We start from the raw sequence: 19,194 nt of genomic DNA, 5'->3' as shown, positions 1-19,194 counted from the left end.
TGCGTATTTAGAAGGCCATGGACAAGAAGAAGTAGCTATAAAAGTCCTCAACATCTAAGAAGTCGTATCAGTTCAAGTTCAAGAAATTCAAGTGATTTTATAAAAAAAAATGTTCAAGGTAAGCGATTTTCAAAATTTAAGACGTTATGTAAAAAATAATTCTGTGGCTTGGTTCTAAAAGGGCCATTATCAATATTTCACTTTTTTGTACAGCTTTATTTAAAATTCAATATTGACAAAACAAAACGCAAAAAAATGACATTGGCCATTTTAACACAAAGTTACATACTGTGGCTTGGTGTTAAAACGGCCAAAGTAAATTTTTTAGTTTTGTTTTGTCAATATTAAATTTTAAATAAAGCTGTACAAAAAAGTGAAATATTGACATTTAGCCCAGTGAATGAACGGGAAATTCGGCGATACCGTGTAATTTTCAGGGGCAACTCCGAATTGCATGAAAATTTGGATTTAGGTTCTACTTACCCTCCACTTCAAAGTTGAAATTGTGCCGTTGGTTGCTTTTACTTGGGGGGTGACAGTCACCCCTTCTCGGGGGTGAAAAACCATACGTTAAAAATAAGACCGGAAATGCATAAATTGACTGATTTTAAGCAACTTTTGTTCTATAGAGTTTTTTACGTAAGTCAATACTTTTCGAGTTATTTGCCATTGAAAATGTTGATTTTTCGACAAAAAACTACGTTTTCAGACGGTTTTTCGCAAATAACTCAAAAAGTAAATATTTTATCTAAAAAAATACCCTTAGCAAAAGTGTAGCTTATAAAAAACCCAACAAATCGATGTATCAGTAAAATCTATTAATCAAATAAAAACAAAGTTGTAGCTCATGAATAATACGTTCTTATTCGTCTAATTTCAAATCGAATATTTCAAGGTGAAATCACCGAAAAATTAAGCACTATTCGGGAAAAACCCATTTAAACTTTTTTTAAAGTGTTTATAAAAAGCTTTGTTTTAATTGTTAACAAAAGTTCCAGCACTAAAAATAAGCGAGTTACGCTCAAAATAAAGTGGGCCCTTTTTTTTGTAAAAAATCATGAAAATCTCGCCGTGTTTAGCTCCCCAAATGAAATTAATCGCTACCGCTTTACAAACAGTTGACTTACCTATCTATTTTTTATATGATCTCTCAGTTTCACCGGTTTAAAGTGTTTATTTTTGAAATGGTTATAATTGAGAAAGCCTGAATGGGTCACTAATCATGAGTGTATGCAAATTTTGAACAGCCATATATTAACCAATTTTTGTCTTACGAAGAAACAAAATAAACTAGCATATTTATAATAGCAAAACCTACATTTTTTTACACTTTAAGATTTTCCTTATCACTTATACTTTTTAAATTATTTTGAAAAAATGAAATTTTTCAAAAATTTTTAGAAATTTTTTTTTTTACTTTAAAACCAAATGTTTTCAAAAATAAGCACTTCAAACCAATCAAACTTACAGATCATATAAACAATACACATACAGTTAAAATAGATTGTAAAGCCAAACGATTAATTTCATTTAGGGTGCTAAATAGAGGGAGGTTTTCACGATTTTTTTTTTTACCAAAAAAAAGGGGCCAAATATTTTTCAGTGTAACTCGTTTATTTTTGATGCTGTAAACTTTTGTAAAAAACAAATAATAAGCTTTTTTTCGATACTTTAAAAATGTTAATAAGGTTTTCCCGAAAAACGCTTCTTTCTTCGGTGATTTCGCGTTGAATTATTCGATTTGGAATTAGACGAATAAGAACGTATTTTTCATGAGCTACAACTTTGCTTCTACTCAATTTGTAGACTTTACTGGTACATCATTTTTTTTCGTTTTTTTATAGGCTACACTTTTGCTAAAAATATTTTTTTCGATAAAATATTTACTTTTTCAGTTATTTGGGAAAAACAGTCTGAAAACGTAGTTTTTTTGTCGAAAAATCAACATTTTAAATCGAGAATAACTCGAAAAGTATCGACTTACGTAAAAAACTTTATAGAACAAAAGGTGCTTAAAATAAGTCAATTTATCCATTTCCGGCCTCATTTTAAACACGCGTTTTTCACCCCCCGAGAAGGGGTAAATGTCACCCCCAGGTAAAAGCAACCAAAGGCACAAATTCAACTTTGAAGTGGAGGCTAAGCAGAACCTAAATCCAAATTTTCATGCAATTCGGAGTTGCCCCTGGAAATTACACTCCAAAACGGTCATTTATTGGGCTAATTGGGCCTTTTAGAACCAAGCCACAGAATTATTATTGATTATTCTGGATTCTATTTTTTACTTTTTTTTTTTTTGATTAACAAACAACATTTTTGGCAAGTATCCTATTATTTTATCCGATTATTTGACAATAATAAAAACATAAAAAATTAAACAGTTTGCATATAAAGATTGTTTTTTACGTATTCGCTTTAGATTCTTCATTTTTTGTTTTTATTTCTTTGGATTAGTCCGCATTATATCCTTTAGGCTACTCCCCAAAGATTATTGTTTTTTTTTTGTTTTGTCTAATATTTGTTTCCACTCTCTCCGGTCTTGAATATTTTCTCTCCAATTTAGAATTTATATTTCTATTTGATATATCTCCTAGTAGTTGGTATTTCCATCTTATTTTTGGTTTTCCTCTTGGTCTGTTGAATACTGGTTTCCGGTTTGTTATCTTCTTTCTCTTCTTTGTATGCGTCGACTATCTCAATCTTTGTAGTTTTTTAAATGTTACTATGTCTTCCCCTTCGCTCATATAATAATTTCATGGTTCAGCAGTCTTCTATATTCTCCTAGTTCTGTCTTGTATTGTTCTCATCATTTTTATTTCAATTATTCTTAGTTTTTCTTCATCTTTTTCTGTATTTTTTGCTAGGATTTTTGTGTGGTTCATATGATATTTTTAATACACCCTATTTCCCGCTTTCATTATTTCGCTTAATTCTATATTCCTTCCATTTTTGCCGTCCACTAACACTCCCAAGAATTTAAAGTAATCGATCTTATGGAATTTATTTTCACATATTTTTATTTCTGTAAGTCGTTTATATCTTCTCTTATACTTATTAAGTATTTTCTTTTATTCTTATTGATTATATTAGTCCCACCTTCTTTGCTATTCTTGTCAACGTTAGGAGTGTTTCTTCTAATAGCTATCGTTTGTCACGCGCTACCAATGCTAGATCATCCGAGTACCTATCGTATGAGTTTTGTTAAGCCGGCTACTCACGGTACTGAGAGTTTCACGATATTCGATAAAAATATCGATATTGTATTGATATCGTATCGAAAACCAAAAGGATATCGATACAATACGTACCTTAGCAATATTAATGTCGATACGATACTCATTATCTGAAATCAATACAATACTCTTGTATTGTCGATACGCTTGCCTCGATATTATTGAAAATGTCGATATCGAGAAAAAAAATAAAACGCCACAGTTGTTTGATTATATTTGGTGAAATAGGTATTTAGATCATAACTATTTATTACATAAAAGTATAAGTGGTCTGCAACCCAAGCATCATCTGTTATAATATTTTATACGTGAGTGCATGAACTTGAAATTCTTGAGAGTGAGTAAATGTCTGTTATGATTACACTGTTTATATCATGTGGCATTTGTGACAATATTATGGAAGTAAGTGATGATGACCCAAAAATAATTTTTAACAAATACTGAATTGCGATTTATTCCGAATCTCCGGGGATTTCCCTATATTTTAAAGTAGTTTTTAAACAATACAGAATTAGTAAGTATTTGTCGACTTTCAAAGAAGCATTCAGCCATATTCAATCTTTATAAGAATATACATATAAATTACAAGCAATATTCGTAATATTTTTAGAATAATGTCCATTTTCCAAGCATGCAAAAGTGGGCATAAAGGGCTTACACAGCTCAGATGTATAATCCTTTTTATGTCGATATTTTATCGAGTATTGTATCGATATCGTATCGAAATCAATATCAATACGATATTGTTTTCACCCAATTTTGAAAAAATGTGAAAACTTTGAATTATCCACGTCCGTCTGTCCGTCTGTCTGTCTGTCTGTCTGTCTGTCTGTCTGTTTGTCTGTCTGTCTGTCTGTCTGTCTGTGATCACAACTCCTCCGTCAATATACCAGCTAGAATGACAAATGAGGTGTCAAATGAAAGCTTATAATCCAAGGATGGCACTAAAGGTGAGATATTTGACCTAGGCTGTCTGTCCGTCGCGTCGGTCCGACCGCGAATATAACTCCTCCATCATTATACCAGGTAGAATGATAAATGAGGTGTCAAATTAAAGCTTATAATCCAAGGATGGTACTAAAGGTGAGATATTTGACCTAGGCTGTCTGTCCGTCGCGTCGGTCCGTCCGACCGCGAGTATAACTCCTCCGTCATTATACCAGGTAGAATGACAAATGAGGTGTCAAATTAAAGCTTATAATCCAAGGATGGTACTAAAGGTGAGATATTTGACCTAGGCTGTCTGTCCGTCGCGTCGGTCTGACCGACCGCGAATATAACTCCTCCATCATTATACCAGGTAGAATGATAAATGAGGTGTCAAATAAAAGCTTATAATCTAAGGATGGTACTAAAGGTGAGATATTTGACCTAGGCTGTCTGTCCGTCGCGTCGGTCCGTCCGACCGCGAGTATAACTCCTCTGTCATTATACCAGGTAGAATGTCAAATGAGGTGTCAAATTAAAGCTTATAATCCAAGGATGGTACTTAAGGTGAGATATTTGACCTAGGCTGTCTGTCCGTCGGTCCGTTCGACCGCGAATATAACTCCTACGTCATTATACCAGGTAGAATGACAAATGAGGTGTCAAATGAAAGCTTATAATGCAAGGGTGGTACTAAATGTGAGAAATTTGGCCTAGGCTGTCTGTCCGTCTCTCCGTCCGACTGCTAATATAATTTCTCCGTGACTATACCAGGTAGAATAACAATTGAGGTGTCGAATGAAAGCTTATAATCCAAGGATGGTACTAAATGTGCGAAATTTGACGTAGGACTTCCGGTTTTAGAAATGCGACCAGAAGTACTAAAGTCACCGGAATAGTACACGTGATATATTATTCGACGCTACTTCGCAAGAAGAGAACAAATATATACTTCCGGTTTCATGACTCTCTGTTCATCTGTCTTTCCGTCCGCGAATACCACGTCCATTATTAATACAGATAGAATGACAAGTGGGGTGTCGAATGAAAGCTTATAACCCAATGATGGTATTAAAGATGAGAAATTTGACATCGGACTTCCGGTTTTAGAGTTGCAACCGTATGAACTGTTCTAAAGTCACCGAAAGAGTATAAGCGATATATCATTCGACGTGCCTTAGCAAGATGAGAAAAAATTTTGGTTTTGGTTTTTATATCATTTCCGCTAAAAAGTTCCAACCAGAAGTGCCGTTATAGTCGCAGAAATAGTACATGTAACACATCAATCGAAGCGTATTGAAAAGTTGACTTTTAATCTTTAGTTCCTGTTTTGAAGTCATTTCTGTTTAAACAATGATGACCCAAAGTTTAGTCAAAATGACTAAAAATTAGTAAAATTATATATCGATCGACGCAAAGTTACACGAAGCGTTCAAATATCGACTTCCAGTTCTATTTTCGATTACTTTGGGTGAAAACCTAGGACTTACGAAGTCCAATTACTTGTTTTTATAAGAAAGTATTGCCGATATCGATACTCGATACGATACTTCATTGGCATAACCAATACAATACTCAATACTTAAAAAGTATCAATATTGTATCGTATCGTGAAGCTCTAACGACACTGCGGTGTCGTTCGACAAAACCGTCGATGATATTATCAATTCTGCACTACTGCAGCAGACAGGCCAGTCTCTCTGTGATCAAATTGTAACGATTTTGTTGGATTCGGTCACACACGATCAAGATTTTTGTCAATTAGTCGAATTCGACAAAATTGAACGACGCCGCAGTATCAAGAGTGGCCGGCTTAAACTTTGAATAATTGTCCTTTTCAGCTCTGTGTCTCTGTTAGAATGAAATTAAATAGCGCCGTTAACAGACTACCTCCTTGTCTTGCACCACGTTCTGTATTGATTTCGTTCGTATTTCTTTCGGTTGTTTTAGCTCTCGCTGATGAATCCTTCATTGCCATTCTAGACAGTCTTATGAACTTTGCTGTATGAGCTGCTGAAGGCCTGTTAGTGGATAAACAATGTGTGTAGTTATATGTCATGTTCGTAGATTTTTTCGTCAATTTGAGTTAGTACGTGTATGGCGTCTGTTGTTGATCTACTTTTTCTAAATCACTGTAGATACTGTCCTATAGTTTTTCCATAGTGTATGGCATCTGTTGTTGATCTACTTTTTCTAAATCACTGTAAATACTGTCCTATAGTTTTTCCATATGTAACCATTTTGCAGTTTCTCATGATTGTGATCAGAATATTATACGTTGTATTTAGTAACCTAATAGCTCTATAGATACTAAATTTACAATCAAGATGCAGTAGAAATAAACAAACCAAGACACGTTAAATGCTACATAGGAGCACTCCCGAATCATAATTTACAATGTACCTATATACATGTAGGATTGTAAATAGTTTACCTTATATTTTAAATTTTCCTGTATATCATTTTTCCCTGATTATTAGTAGAAATACGAAACGAACGGCCGTCCCTTAGGGCAGCTGTGTGGGCGTATCTAATCGTTGTGTTTATTTTCGATCGTTAAAGATCAACAAGTAGCGAAGTAGCTAGCTTGACTAATTTTTGTAGTTTTGGGTTATTGGAAGATGTCGGTATATGCTTTGAACCAATTTTAATTGGGTTGTTTCACAGGAAAAAGGAGATTAGCCTAAGAGGGTTTGTTTTAGCGTAGGGAAAGAGAACGAATACATTCAGTCGATTAAAACATCACAGCGACTACAGACGTGCTCTTAGAGTTAATAAGACGTAAAAAGACGAATTAAGACGGGTATTATATTGATTAGACGCAAATTATGTATAAATACATTTCTTTTTTGTAAGAATAAGAACACGTAAGATTTTAGTCGCAATTACACAACACTTTTACATTTCATCAATTTAATAGTATCAATAATTTAGTCATCTATTTTATTAATTAAAACTGTTAAACATCAAACGGACTTTTATTACGATTGTCTTTAAAGAAACCCTACATACATTGTTAATCCCAAATCATGATTTCCAAAGTTTATACATTGTAAATTATAATTCGGGAGTGCTCCTAGTAGCTTGTGTGTCTTGGTTTGTTTATTTGTACAGCACCTTGATTCTAAATTTAGTATACAGGGTGATTTATTAGTAGGATAAAGCTCAATAGCTCCGCTATTGTAATAGATAGCAATAAAATTTAATAACAAAAATTTTAGCCACCTTTAAGCTTCACATTACAAAATTAGTTAGAATGTTACAGGGTGTTCGATAACACAGTGGTAGACCTAACTTTTGTTTTTTTAAATAGAACACCCTATATTTTATTTTATATTCGAAATCCTGTTAACTTCTCCATCACAAAAATATAAAGGTTTGTAATGTTATACAGGGTATTTACAAAGTTATAACCAATTTTGTATGAAAATCGTAACAAGTTCAATTCCCTGTATAAATAAAAATAAGCACAATAGCAATGGCTTATTAATGCCATATTTTTTATTTATTGTCAAAATTTTTAAGAATTATTGATATTGCTAATTTTCTTTACATCAAATACAGGGTGAGTCAAAACGCAAGTACATTATTTTCTCAGTAATGTTAAATGGAAGACCCTATATTTTATATCATTATTGAAAAGTAACATTAACGTACTTTAATTTTTATATAACATTCCCTATGCCCAAATTTATTAGTTTTCGAGATATTTTTATTTTTCAGAGCAAATTATTTTAGGTGTTTAAATTTACCTAAATTTTAAGTAAGCCATGACTGAATTGACAATTGAAGATTACCTATTATCAATCCGGTAATCAATGTAACACTGTAACAAATAAAGAAATAAAAATAATTTATTAGTAATACATTTTGCAAACAAATACACAACCACTACAGGCAACATTTTTGAAACAATCGAAAACTATATTTTTATGTAAATGCAACAAATAAACAAAGAAAATTTGTAACAAATTTTACAAAAAAAAACACACAAACACAAAATACAATATTTTGTGAAGACAGTTAAACACTACTTTTGTATGTAAATGTAACAATGTAACAAATAAAGAACGAAACATAATTTATCAGTAATACATTTTGCAAAAAAACATGTTTGAAAAAATAAGAAGCTACTTTTAATAAAATATTTTTAATATTTAATTACATAAGGTGTTCAAAATCATCTCCTAACACATTTATGTATGCCTAAAAACGATCATTGAATGAGCTACTTACTCTACGGAGCATTTGTAAATTAACACATCGAAATACACTTTGTATTCTATTTTTCATCTCATCCCTTGTTGTTGGAGGTATTTTATATACTTCATTATTAACATAACCCCAAAAAAATCAGTCCAGTTTATTAAATTCTGGTGATTTGGGTGGCCACGCTACTGGCCCATTGAAAAATGAAAATATCTCGAAAACTAATAAATTTAGACATAGGGAATATTATCTAAAAATTAAAGAACGGTAATGGTACTTTTCAATAGTGATATAAAATACAGGGTGTTCCATTTAAAATTACTGAGAAAATAATGTACTTGCGTTTTGACTCACCCTGTATTTGATATAAAGAAAATTAGCAATATCGACCATTCTTGAAAATTTTGACAATACGTTAAAAAATATGGCATTAATAAGCCATTGTTGTTTTGCTTATTTTTATTTATACAGGGAGTTGAACTTGTTACGATTTTAATATAAAATTGGTTATAACTTTGTAAATACCCTGTATAACATAACAAACCTTTATATTTTTGTGATGGAAAAGTTAACAAAATTTTGAATTTAAAATAAAATATAGGGTATTCCATTAAAAAAAAAACATAAGTTTGGTCTGCCACTGTGTTATCGAACACCCTGTAACATTCTAACTAATTGTGTAATGTGAAGCTCAAAGGTGGCTAAAATTTTTGTTATTAACTTTTATTGCAATCTATTACTATAGCGGAGCTATTTAGCTTTACCCTACTAATCAATCACCCTGTATAGTTGTTGCATTTAGTTGGACTCCTCTTCTTCAAAATTGGTGTGGCTTGCAAGGGCGGATCCAGGACCGATTTTCGGGAGGGGCCATGAACTTTTTTTGGGGCGATGTGCCGGGGGACCAGGGGGTAATTTTTAAAAATTACAGTTAAAATGGTGAGTTTGAAGGCCCTTTTTACACACATTTGAGTTCTATAAAGACATTCAAAAGTTATCGTTTTTAAAGTATTATTAAAGTTGTTACCGATTCATCCACATTTCTTCGGATCCAAGTGCAGTTCTTCTAACAAGTTTAATACTATTTTTTCCAATGCTTCTCCTGTCACTCTGTCAGGCCTTGTTCTCCCCCTCTTTCTTGATTTTCACTAATAATTTTTTTTATGTTCTCATACGCGTCAATTAACTTGACAAAGTTTTCACGAATGTTGTTATTGTGTATGTATTTCAAATTTAGATAAAGCTGTTCTACGTGGGATACGTCGGTTATTTCGTCAAATATGACATATGACAGAGTAATAATTTGCACTTTGAACCTGATTCATGTTTTGTTCAATTATTTCGTCAACACAACATGTTATTAATTATTGATTTTGACTGGTGTTACTAATGTATGTTGCTGCGGATAGGTGTCGTTGAATAGTCTTATCCCTGATGAGATTTTAAATCTTAACAATTCCCCTCATTGCTAGGTCCAGCGTCCAAAAGCAGAAGGCCATCATCACGACAGCCACTTAGAGGAATATTTTGTCGACCTAAGAACACTATAGACTCTACTATTGGTCGTAGTCTTTCTTTATTTTCTTGTATCTGTGAGAGACTTTCTACCTTTGAGAGTCTTTCTGGTTTGACTGACCGGTTGTGATAACTTTGTAGTAAATCCACCTAAACCTCAACGCACTCCTTGTGATATGATGTTTTTTCATGGATTTGTATATCTCCGTCTTTGCCCTTGAGTTTGGCGAAAGATGTTAAAGGTTTCATGACAAGGCTTTCGGCTGTCATCCCTTTATTATGACCATATTTTTCATTAGAAAAATAAAGTTCAATACTTGTAAAACAATCCCTTTTGACTGTTCGAAAATACCAACCACCTCCTTTGTTGTAAGTTCTGGTGATCCAAGTAACGCTTCATTTCCTTTTTATTCTTTGTGTGTATAGAATATGGAAATTGATAGGATTTTGATGGCTGCCAAGATCGTTCTGACAATTGGCACTTATTTATATTTTGATTTATAAAACATCCTATGTCATTCTTGAAGCTTCTGTTACTGCTTTTGTTCAATTCTAGTCCAGAAAACATATGTTATCCCCTGTTTTATATATATATATATATATATATATATATATATATATATATATTTGTACAATATATATATTATATGTGTTTGAAACTAAGAACATTTGAACTGCCAATATTTAAATTTATATTTTTTTAAATTCTCGGAGGGGGCCATGGCCCCCATGGCCCCCTCCCTGGATCCGCCCTTGGTGGCTTGTCCGTTTTTCTATTCTAGAGGCATGTTTTCGTCCTTCAAAATTTTGACCATTAGTTTGTACTTACATCTCTTTTAGCAGCTCCTCTTCTCCATTTATGATCAGTTAGTTGTTAATCTCATGTGCCCTCAGAGTTTGGGTAATTTCTTGGTCTAATATTGAGCGATCTAATGTTCTAGGTAGTAACTCTTATCTAGGTTCTCTTATCCTATTTTCTTGCCGTGGTAGACTTCATATTTGATCAATCTGACATAGTAGTTTGCAGACATTTCTTTAAAAAGATAAATCTACAACTGTGAAATAATATAATTCAATTTTTTTTCTATTTATTGTAAATGAATTCTTTACATTTCAGCGCTTTTCTTCTATTTTAGAAACTTTTCTTCTTGTGTGCCATCCTGGCTATTGCCACGGCAGCTCCAGCTGAACAGGCAGATCATGCAGTTGACTTAGAACCAGTGCCGGCTGCCTTAGTACCAGCGGAAGCTGATTTAGAAACAGCGGCATCTGCTCATCATCATGGATATGGAGGATATGGAGGTTATCCTTATGGAGGATATGATGATTATGGATATGGTGGTTATGGACCAGGTTATGGATACGGTGAGTATGGCTTATATGTCGGTATTGGCGGATACGGAGGTTATGGAGGATATGGTGGATATGGATACCCCTACCACCACCACCACCACCACCACCATCATCATGGATAAATAATGAACATAGATCTTTTCAATTAATGTGATGTTCTTTGACTGTAAATAATAGAATAAATTTAACAAATAAAATGTACAAATACTTTATTCTGTAATATTTATTAACTTCACAATGATAAATGATTTCATTATTTTTCATACATTTACTAATTTTTGAAAACGTAAAAATAATACAGCTTATGGCGCTTTAAGTGATAAGTAGCATGGATATAGACACAGAGTAGAACAATGCAAAAATGGGGAAAAATGTTCCTGTTGCTTTATTTATTATAGAAGGATTGTTCAATTAAATACCTTCTTTCAGTTAATAAATTACCCAAACACCCACCGAATAAACTTTTTTTATCTTCCCCATTATGTAAACCAGACTACAAAAAACTGATCTACAGTAAAACCTCACCTTCGGAGAATCAACAATTGGCCACTTAAAGAGGAGTGGTTATTTTTTAATAGAGAACATACGATAGTTAAAGCAACTGATCTACATTTAACCATAGTAACAAACATAGACATAGTGTCATGTTGAGCGAAGCAATGACACCATCTTTTTTTGGATCAGTGCTGTTTCACATAGTAAACATAACAGTCCAAGAGATCTTGTCGTCAGGAAGCGCGGAAGGTACGCTCAGTCTATGTTAATATACATGTAATACATGTGTCTATGTTAATATACATGTAATACATGAAGGGTTTCGGGAGAAAATCATGGATGCCATCAAGAAATGATTTTGAGAAAAACGAATTTTAAAGTTATAAGACTATTTACGACAAAAAAGATCAGTTGGGTGGCATTAAAGATGAACATAATGAGAGAAAAATTGATTGATAATAAGATCTAATGTGAACAAAGAACAAAAGTTTAATTGTTTTTACAAAAATAAAAAATTAGTGGCGTAATGTCCACTTTTTAACGAAGAAAACAATGGATATCACCAAAAGCAGGCGTTCATTCACAGTATTGTTCTTGCTTTGTTTTTGTTTCTGATTTGATTTTTGGTTCTCGAATTGTATCTTCAAGCCTATATCCATGATATGAATCTCAATGTAACATAGTGAGAGAGTTAGAACTGATGCACAATATTTCCTTTATCTTTTGTATCACGACAAAGCATTTCTTCAGATATCTATTGGTAAAAAATTTGGTACACTCTTTAACAAGATCTTGAGTTACCGAGATGACAAACAATGGGAATGGTTTTACGCGAGGATTGGATAAATTTTCTTCCCAATCTGAAGGCATTTCCGTTCTATTTTTGAGGTTGATCACTTGATCAGTCCCATATTTTTGCCCCTCTCACAGGTTAAGTTACGACAATGGACCGCACACGTTTAACAATATAGTCTAAGAGCTAGAGCAGAAAAATAATCGTCATAAGTAATATGGAGTTTGGCATGTGAAATGTGTCTATTGTATATTGATAATTATGACCCCTTTCATGGTGACACCTCAGTGGATACAGGAAGTAGCAATAGGGATAAAACGGGAAAGTTAGTGTAGTATTTAAAGGTTTTCACTTCCTATTTTGTTAAACCTCTTTCGATTTGCATGAAAATTGGTGACTAGTTAGAGCATACCCCAAGAAATAAAAATGATTTGGTGGCAACTTGTACTTTTACCCTGGGGGTGGATACCACCCTTCTCGGGGGTGGAGTCAATGGAGGTTTAACAAAATAGGAGGTGAAAACCTTTAATGACTGCACTAACTTTCCCCTTTCATCCCTTATTGCTACGTCGTGTATCCACTGAGGTGTCAGCCTGAAAGTGGTCATAATTGTCAATATACAATGGACACATTTCACAGGAAAAACTCCATATTACTTTATGACGATGATTTTTCGGCTCTAGCTCTCCGTCTAATAGCTACCATAAAAGTGAATAAATCTTATAACCTTGTAGTTTTCTAGTTTTTTTTTGTCCACCAGCTCCATCACAATAGATATGCCAAAAAATATACACACGGCGCGCAGTGCTTGGGTGACAATCATTGTTTTCACCCAATGACGCGTGGACAAATATCGTTTTCTCCCGACATTATCAATTTAAAAGTAAAATGCATAAAATCTCTGACCATTCATCGTTTTCTACCGATTTGAAGGAAAGGTGCGACAGTATTTGTTAAAATCTATAAGACTACGTATTTAACTAAATTTCACCCATTTAGTGACATCCACGGTTTTCCCCCAACCCCCTTCGTATAATTTCTGTCAGCAAATTACTATCAATCAAGGCAAATTTTAACTATTACGCATAGAAAAAACCAATAATCAGTAGTTTAACAGTAGTTATATAACACATAAAAGTTTAAAATTGAACTGAATGTAAAAACACTCTTAAAAGCTGGAGAAATAACTTTTATGGATCCACCTACTGAATGGTTCAACAATCAAACTAATTATAAGCAAGAAGTAAGAGCGAGAATATAGGTAGCCCAACAAGGCTTTATCAAAATGAAAGGCTTATTTTGTAACAGTATCAATAATATCAAACTTAATATTATAGACAAGGCGAAAACGGCGGGTTCGTTGGAAAAAATATTCCCATGAGATTTTTTTGCATAATCACATTCGTGAGACACCCCAAAATAAGGTCCAAGAAGTCGCCCACGCGAAAAGTGGTCCAAATTTTTTTAAACAAATTTCAAAAAATCAAAATTTTTGTTCCGGCCACAGGTTTATTGGACCATTCTGGACAAAAAAGGTCTCCTATAATTTTTCTCTAAACTTGATCATTTCCGAGTTATTAGCAATTTAAAATTTGAAAAACGCGAAAATGGCCATTTTTAAGACTTAATAACTCGGTTAAAAATTATTATTATGAAAGTCAAAAAGTAACTAAATCGAAGTTTAAAGCCCCTCCTATATGATTCTGAAGAAATTTGTATCATTAATTTATTACTAAGTTTTTATTTTTAATTATTAACAATGAGCGGTAAGATCGTATTGACGCAGTTGTAAATGTGAGTGCGAAGAAGAGGCACTATTGCCGGAATGGTATCTCTTTCGCACTCACAATTGACGGCCGCGGCCGCCTAATACCTGCATGGCGCTCATTATTATTACTTAACAATATCAGCTTAGTAATAATAATAAGATAATAACAAAAATTTCTTCAGGATCTTGTAGAGGGGGCTTTAAACTTTGATTTAGTCACTTTCTGATTTTCATAATAATAACTTTTAGCCGAGTTATTAAGCTTTGAAAATCGCCATTTTTCGTTTTTTTTTTTTCAATTTTAAATTGCTTATAACTCGAAAACGAGCAACTTTACATAAAAATTATAACAGACCTTTTTTGTCCACAGTGATCCAAAAAACCTAAAAAAAATGTCCAGGTCGTAAATATTGATTTTTGCAATATGATTAAAAAAATTGCTTAAAAAAATTTGGACCACTTTTCGCGTGGGCGACTTCTTGAACCTTATTCTGGGATGTCTCACGAATGTGATTATGCAAAAAATCTCATGGGAATATTTTTTCCAACGAATCCGCCGTTTTCGGCTTGTCTATTAGTATTGATACACTAAGCATCAAAATTAACGCACCACCTTAAAAATGGGACATTTTTGATGTCTCCTATTTCCTAAACCTGTTGTCCGATTTGAGCGTTTTTTTAATATGTTATTATAGCTTTATTCTTCAAGAATTTCGGTATAATAATATTATTGCTAAAGAGGTAAGTGTCATTGTATACCGGGTGTAACAATGACAGTGTGTTTTTTCCTCAAAGTTTGGAACACCCTGTGGAATATTCTGGCGTATATAAAATATTGAAACTTAACCACAACTGTAGCCTTAGGCTTTTTTAACACTTTGCTTTTTGATTTATTCGCTTATGTTGGATAATAAAAAAAGTTAGGTACTTTAACAACTAGCAATGTTATCAATACAGGGTGTTTCCAAGTAAGTGCGACAAACTTTAAGGGGTAATTATGCATGAAAAATAATGACCATGTGCTTTATAAACATATGTCCAAAAATGTACGGGATGTTGAATTTTTTCTTACGAACTGACGATTTATTTATTGCTCTAAAACCGGTTGAAAAATGCAAATGGAATTTGGTAGCTTTTAAGAGGTAGGGGAGAGTTGGACAAAACGGGATACCATTCTTGTTTATTTTTATTACGGAAAAAATGTTAAAGAAATTATCATATTATTATTTTTTTATAGGTGTAACATTTATTGAAGCACACAAAAAACATATTTTTAGCTATTTTTAATAACTGGAAAATAGTAAAAAAAATATTTATTAAAGTCCTGCACATCCCGTTTTAGCATACCACGGTTGGATAAAACGGGATAGGTTCACAATATTTAATTTTTTGAATAAAATTATCTAAAAAAGTATATTTAAGTAGATATAAGACTGCAAAGCAAAATTTACCTTTAAAAAAACAATATCTTTAGTAGTCAGAAACTTAAAAGTAGGCCTTTTTTATGTTTTATTGCAAAATGGGAAATAAGACCTTTTATTTAGGACTAGGTACGTATATCAAAAATAGCCAACAATTGGCCAAAAAATGGCCAACAAATAATTAGGTGGATAAAACGGGACATAAAAAACTGTATCCCATTTTATCCAACTTATACCTAAGTGTCCCGTTCTGTCCAACTCAGACATTTTTCAAAACAAAAATTGGTTCTGCCTAAACGTGAAAGTAAAATTAGATAGACTACATATGAGAATATTCGTTAATGAGTGCTTAATTAAATATAATAGTCACCGGGAGTATACGTTTAGATATGTAGGCAATATAATGTAGAAAACAACGCACTTAAAAGTACAAAGTAACAAAAAAATAGAGTCAAACAATTCTAACCACAACAACTTTTCATAAAATAGTGGCATCGAGGTAAAACGAACTAAGAATGTTTAAATGACGACTGAGAACAAGTTTTCGTCGTTGTCCGATTGATAGCAGCACTAGTTGGATCTCTAGGCCAGGTATCCCGTTTTATCCGACTATTCCGTTTTATCCAACTCTCCCTTAGTTATTGCGCATTTTTTGACATACAATTAAGAATTTTATATTCACCATTGGCGTGCATACGGGATGTATCTAAAATGTTTATACCCGTATGCACGCCAATGGTAAATATATATTTTCCTAGTTATATGACCAAAATGTCTCAGTATATATTTTGGTTGATAGTTCTGGTGAGTCTAGTTTTAAGTTCTACTAGTATTGAATTATTTGTGCGATGTGCGGTCCATGGTATGCGCAACATTCCACGGTAGGCTCACATTTCAAATGCCATTATACGCTTCGAATCTGCTTTTTGATGGTCCATATCTTTTAAAAGTAGGTGGAAATATTAATTCTCAATCAAGGTATAATTTTGTGTTTTTTTAATATTAGTGACCTTCCATATTTTTGTGAGTTTGGCAACTGCCGATATGGCTATTATGATGCGTCTACGGATCTCATCTTCGCATTCTCCACTGTTAGGCCAGGGTAATAAGACAAAAATATACCCTGTTCGTGACACTTCAACAGTCAGGGTACTGAAGCGTTTTTTTGAACAGGTAATACCTATAGGAACAAATTGTAACTATTTCCTGCGTACGATCTGGCGGCCATTTTTATTTATAAACAATTTAGTGTCAAAAAACGACTTTTTTCCCTTTCTTTTTCAAATTAATGGAAAACAGTAAGACTTACGGTTTTTTTAGTACAGAGATCTTCGAAGGAATGGAAAAAAGCTTTAAAATGGCGTATTACAAAGTTTAATACACTCAATTATTGTTACCATAATTGCGAGAAAAGGTCGAAATTGTAAAAAAATTCATTTCGCAATAAGTATTGTAAAAATAAGTATAAAGCTTTGAAATTTTTGTCAAATGAGGGTTCTTTGGTGCTTAATATGTGAAAAAAATTTCAAAGCGATTAATTCAATTGTTTAAATTTTATTCAAATTGTTTATCCCAAACAGTTTTTTTTGCAATAACGTAAGTCAGAAAAAAAATAATGTTAGAACCATTCTACAGGTGTCAACTGTAAGAGCATGAACTAAACTTTCAAATTGGTTTAAAAAAGTGTATAAAAAATGCATTTATTAGTAATAAATAATTATGCAAAAGTATCGTCAATTTTTCTTTTTTGACTCCGTTAAACTTTTTGAATAACTTTTTCAAAAAAATCTATTTTCTACCGTTTTTTAGGTGCATAATTACCAAGTAATGTTATTTATATGATAATTGATGAAAAATTGTAATAAATATATATAATTTATTCCATAAAAAAATAAAAAGTTTATAAGGAAAAATTTAACATACTTTTGCATAATTATTTATTTATTACTAATAAATGCATATTTTATTCATTTTTTTTAAACAATTTGAAAGTTTAGCTCATGCTCTTTCATTTGACACCTGACTTATGTTATTGCAAAAATAAGTTCTCTGGGATAAAAAATTTTAATAAAATTTAAACAATTGAATGAATCACTTTGAAATTTTTGTCACATATTAAGCACCAAAGAACCCTCATTTGACAAAATTTCAAAGCTCTATACTTATTTTTACAACAGTTATTGCGAAATTAATTTTTTTCAAATTTTGACCTTTTTTCCCAGTTATATTAACAATAAATGAGTGTATTAAACCTTGTAATACGCCATTTTAAAGCTTTTTCCATTCTCCCGAAAATGTTTGTACTAAGAAAACCATAACTCTTACTGTTTTCCATTAATTTGCAAAAAAATGAAAAAAGACCGTTTTTGACACTTAATTATTTATAAATAAAAATGGCCGCCAGATCCTACGCAGGAAATAGTTACAATTTGTTCTTGTTATATAGGTATTACCTGTGGAAAAAACGCTTTAGTACCCTGGCTGTTGAAGTGTCGTGGAAAAAACCTTATTACCCTGGACTATGTTAGTAATAACGGAGTCTAAGTCATTAAATTGTCTCACCACTTCGTGACCTGCTAAGTTTCTTATCTCTGTTTGGTTGTTTCTGATTCTATCGATGATCATTACTTTGGTTATCTATATATTTATTTTAAACCATAACCGTACTCACCGTGCCAAGCCTATTAATAATTTCTTCCAGTTCTTCTGGTGAGGACGCCAATGTAACGATGTCATCAGCATAACGTAAGTTTTTGATGTCTTCTTCCTCCGATAGTGGCTCCACCTTTTTTTTTTCTCTTAATTTGGTCTTATATTCTTCAGTACTTTCACTTCCGTCCTTGAGCCACTGAACGTTATATCTTTCTCGTTGTTCCATTGGTGTTTTCTTACTTCTGGTTAGTTTGAGTTTGATTTTGGCTCTAATCAACATGTGGTCGGACCCTATGTCTGCCCCTCTCATCCTACTGACTGCGCCATATAATATTTGTGTGCTTACTTACTTCTGTTTTGATTAATTGGGTAATTATAGGATGAAATAAAATTAATAAAACACATGGTATGGTTCAAATTGACATCTGAGAGAGAGCTCCCTCCCTCTTGTCTTTTGTCACTTTATTGAGTAGGCATTTTCTAGCGAATACCAGCCATCTAAATGATGTCATCATGACAGCTCTAACATCTAACAGTGAGTGCCTCCATGTCTTACCTATGGTATGTGGTCAATCTGATTGTGTGTTTTTCCATCGGGGGATGTCCATGTTACTTTATGTATGCGTTTGTGTTGAAATTGTTGAAATATACTTCCACCTATGACTAAACTGTTTTGGGTGCAAAAATCTATAAACATGTTACCATTCTCATTAATTTGTCCCAATCCTTCTTTCCCCGTTAGAGTTTCTCTTCCACTATTATTCGCTCCTATTTTGGCATTCATATCTCCAATTATCATCACAATATCTTTTTTATATCTATTTTGTA

The 19,194-nt window shown here is 32.7% G+C and overlaps 1 protein-coding gene across 1 annotated transcript; it reads left to right on the top strand.

Moving 5' to 3' along the window:
- On the top strand, window positions 1-11,449 carry LOC114338940 (claw keratin-like). Its single transcript, XM_028289562.2, has 2 exons — window positions 1-118; window positions 11,021-11,449. The coding sequence occupies exons 1-2, from the start codon at window positions 110-112 to the stop codon at window positions 11,357-11,359; spliced, it is 348 nt and encodes a 115-aa protein (XP_028145363.1). The 5' UTR covers window positions 1-109; the 3' UTR covers window positions 11,360-11,449.
- Window positions 11,450-19,194: the final 7,745 nt, after the last annotated feature.

The sequence above is a fragment of the Diabrotica virgifera genome, chromosome 4 (assembly GCF_917563875.1).
Source record: "Diabrotica virgifera virgifera chromosome 4, PGI_DIABVI_V3a".
In the NCBI taxonomy this organism is placed as follows: domain Eukaryota; kingdom Metazoa; phylum Arthropoda; class Insecta; order Coleoptera; family Chrysomelidae; genus Diabrotica; species Diabrotica virgifera.
This window is presented reverse-complemented; position numbering and strand designations above follow the sequence as displayed.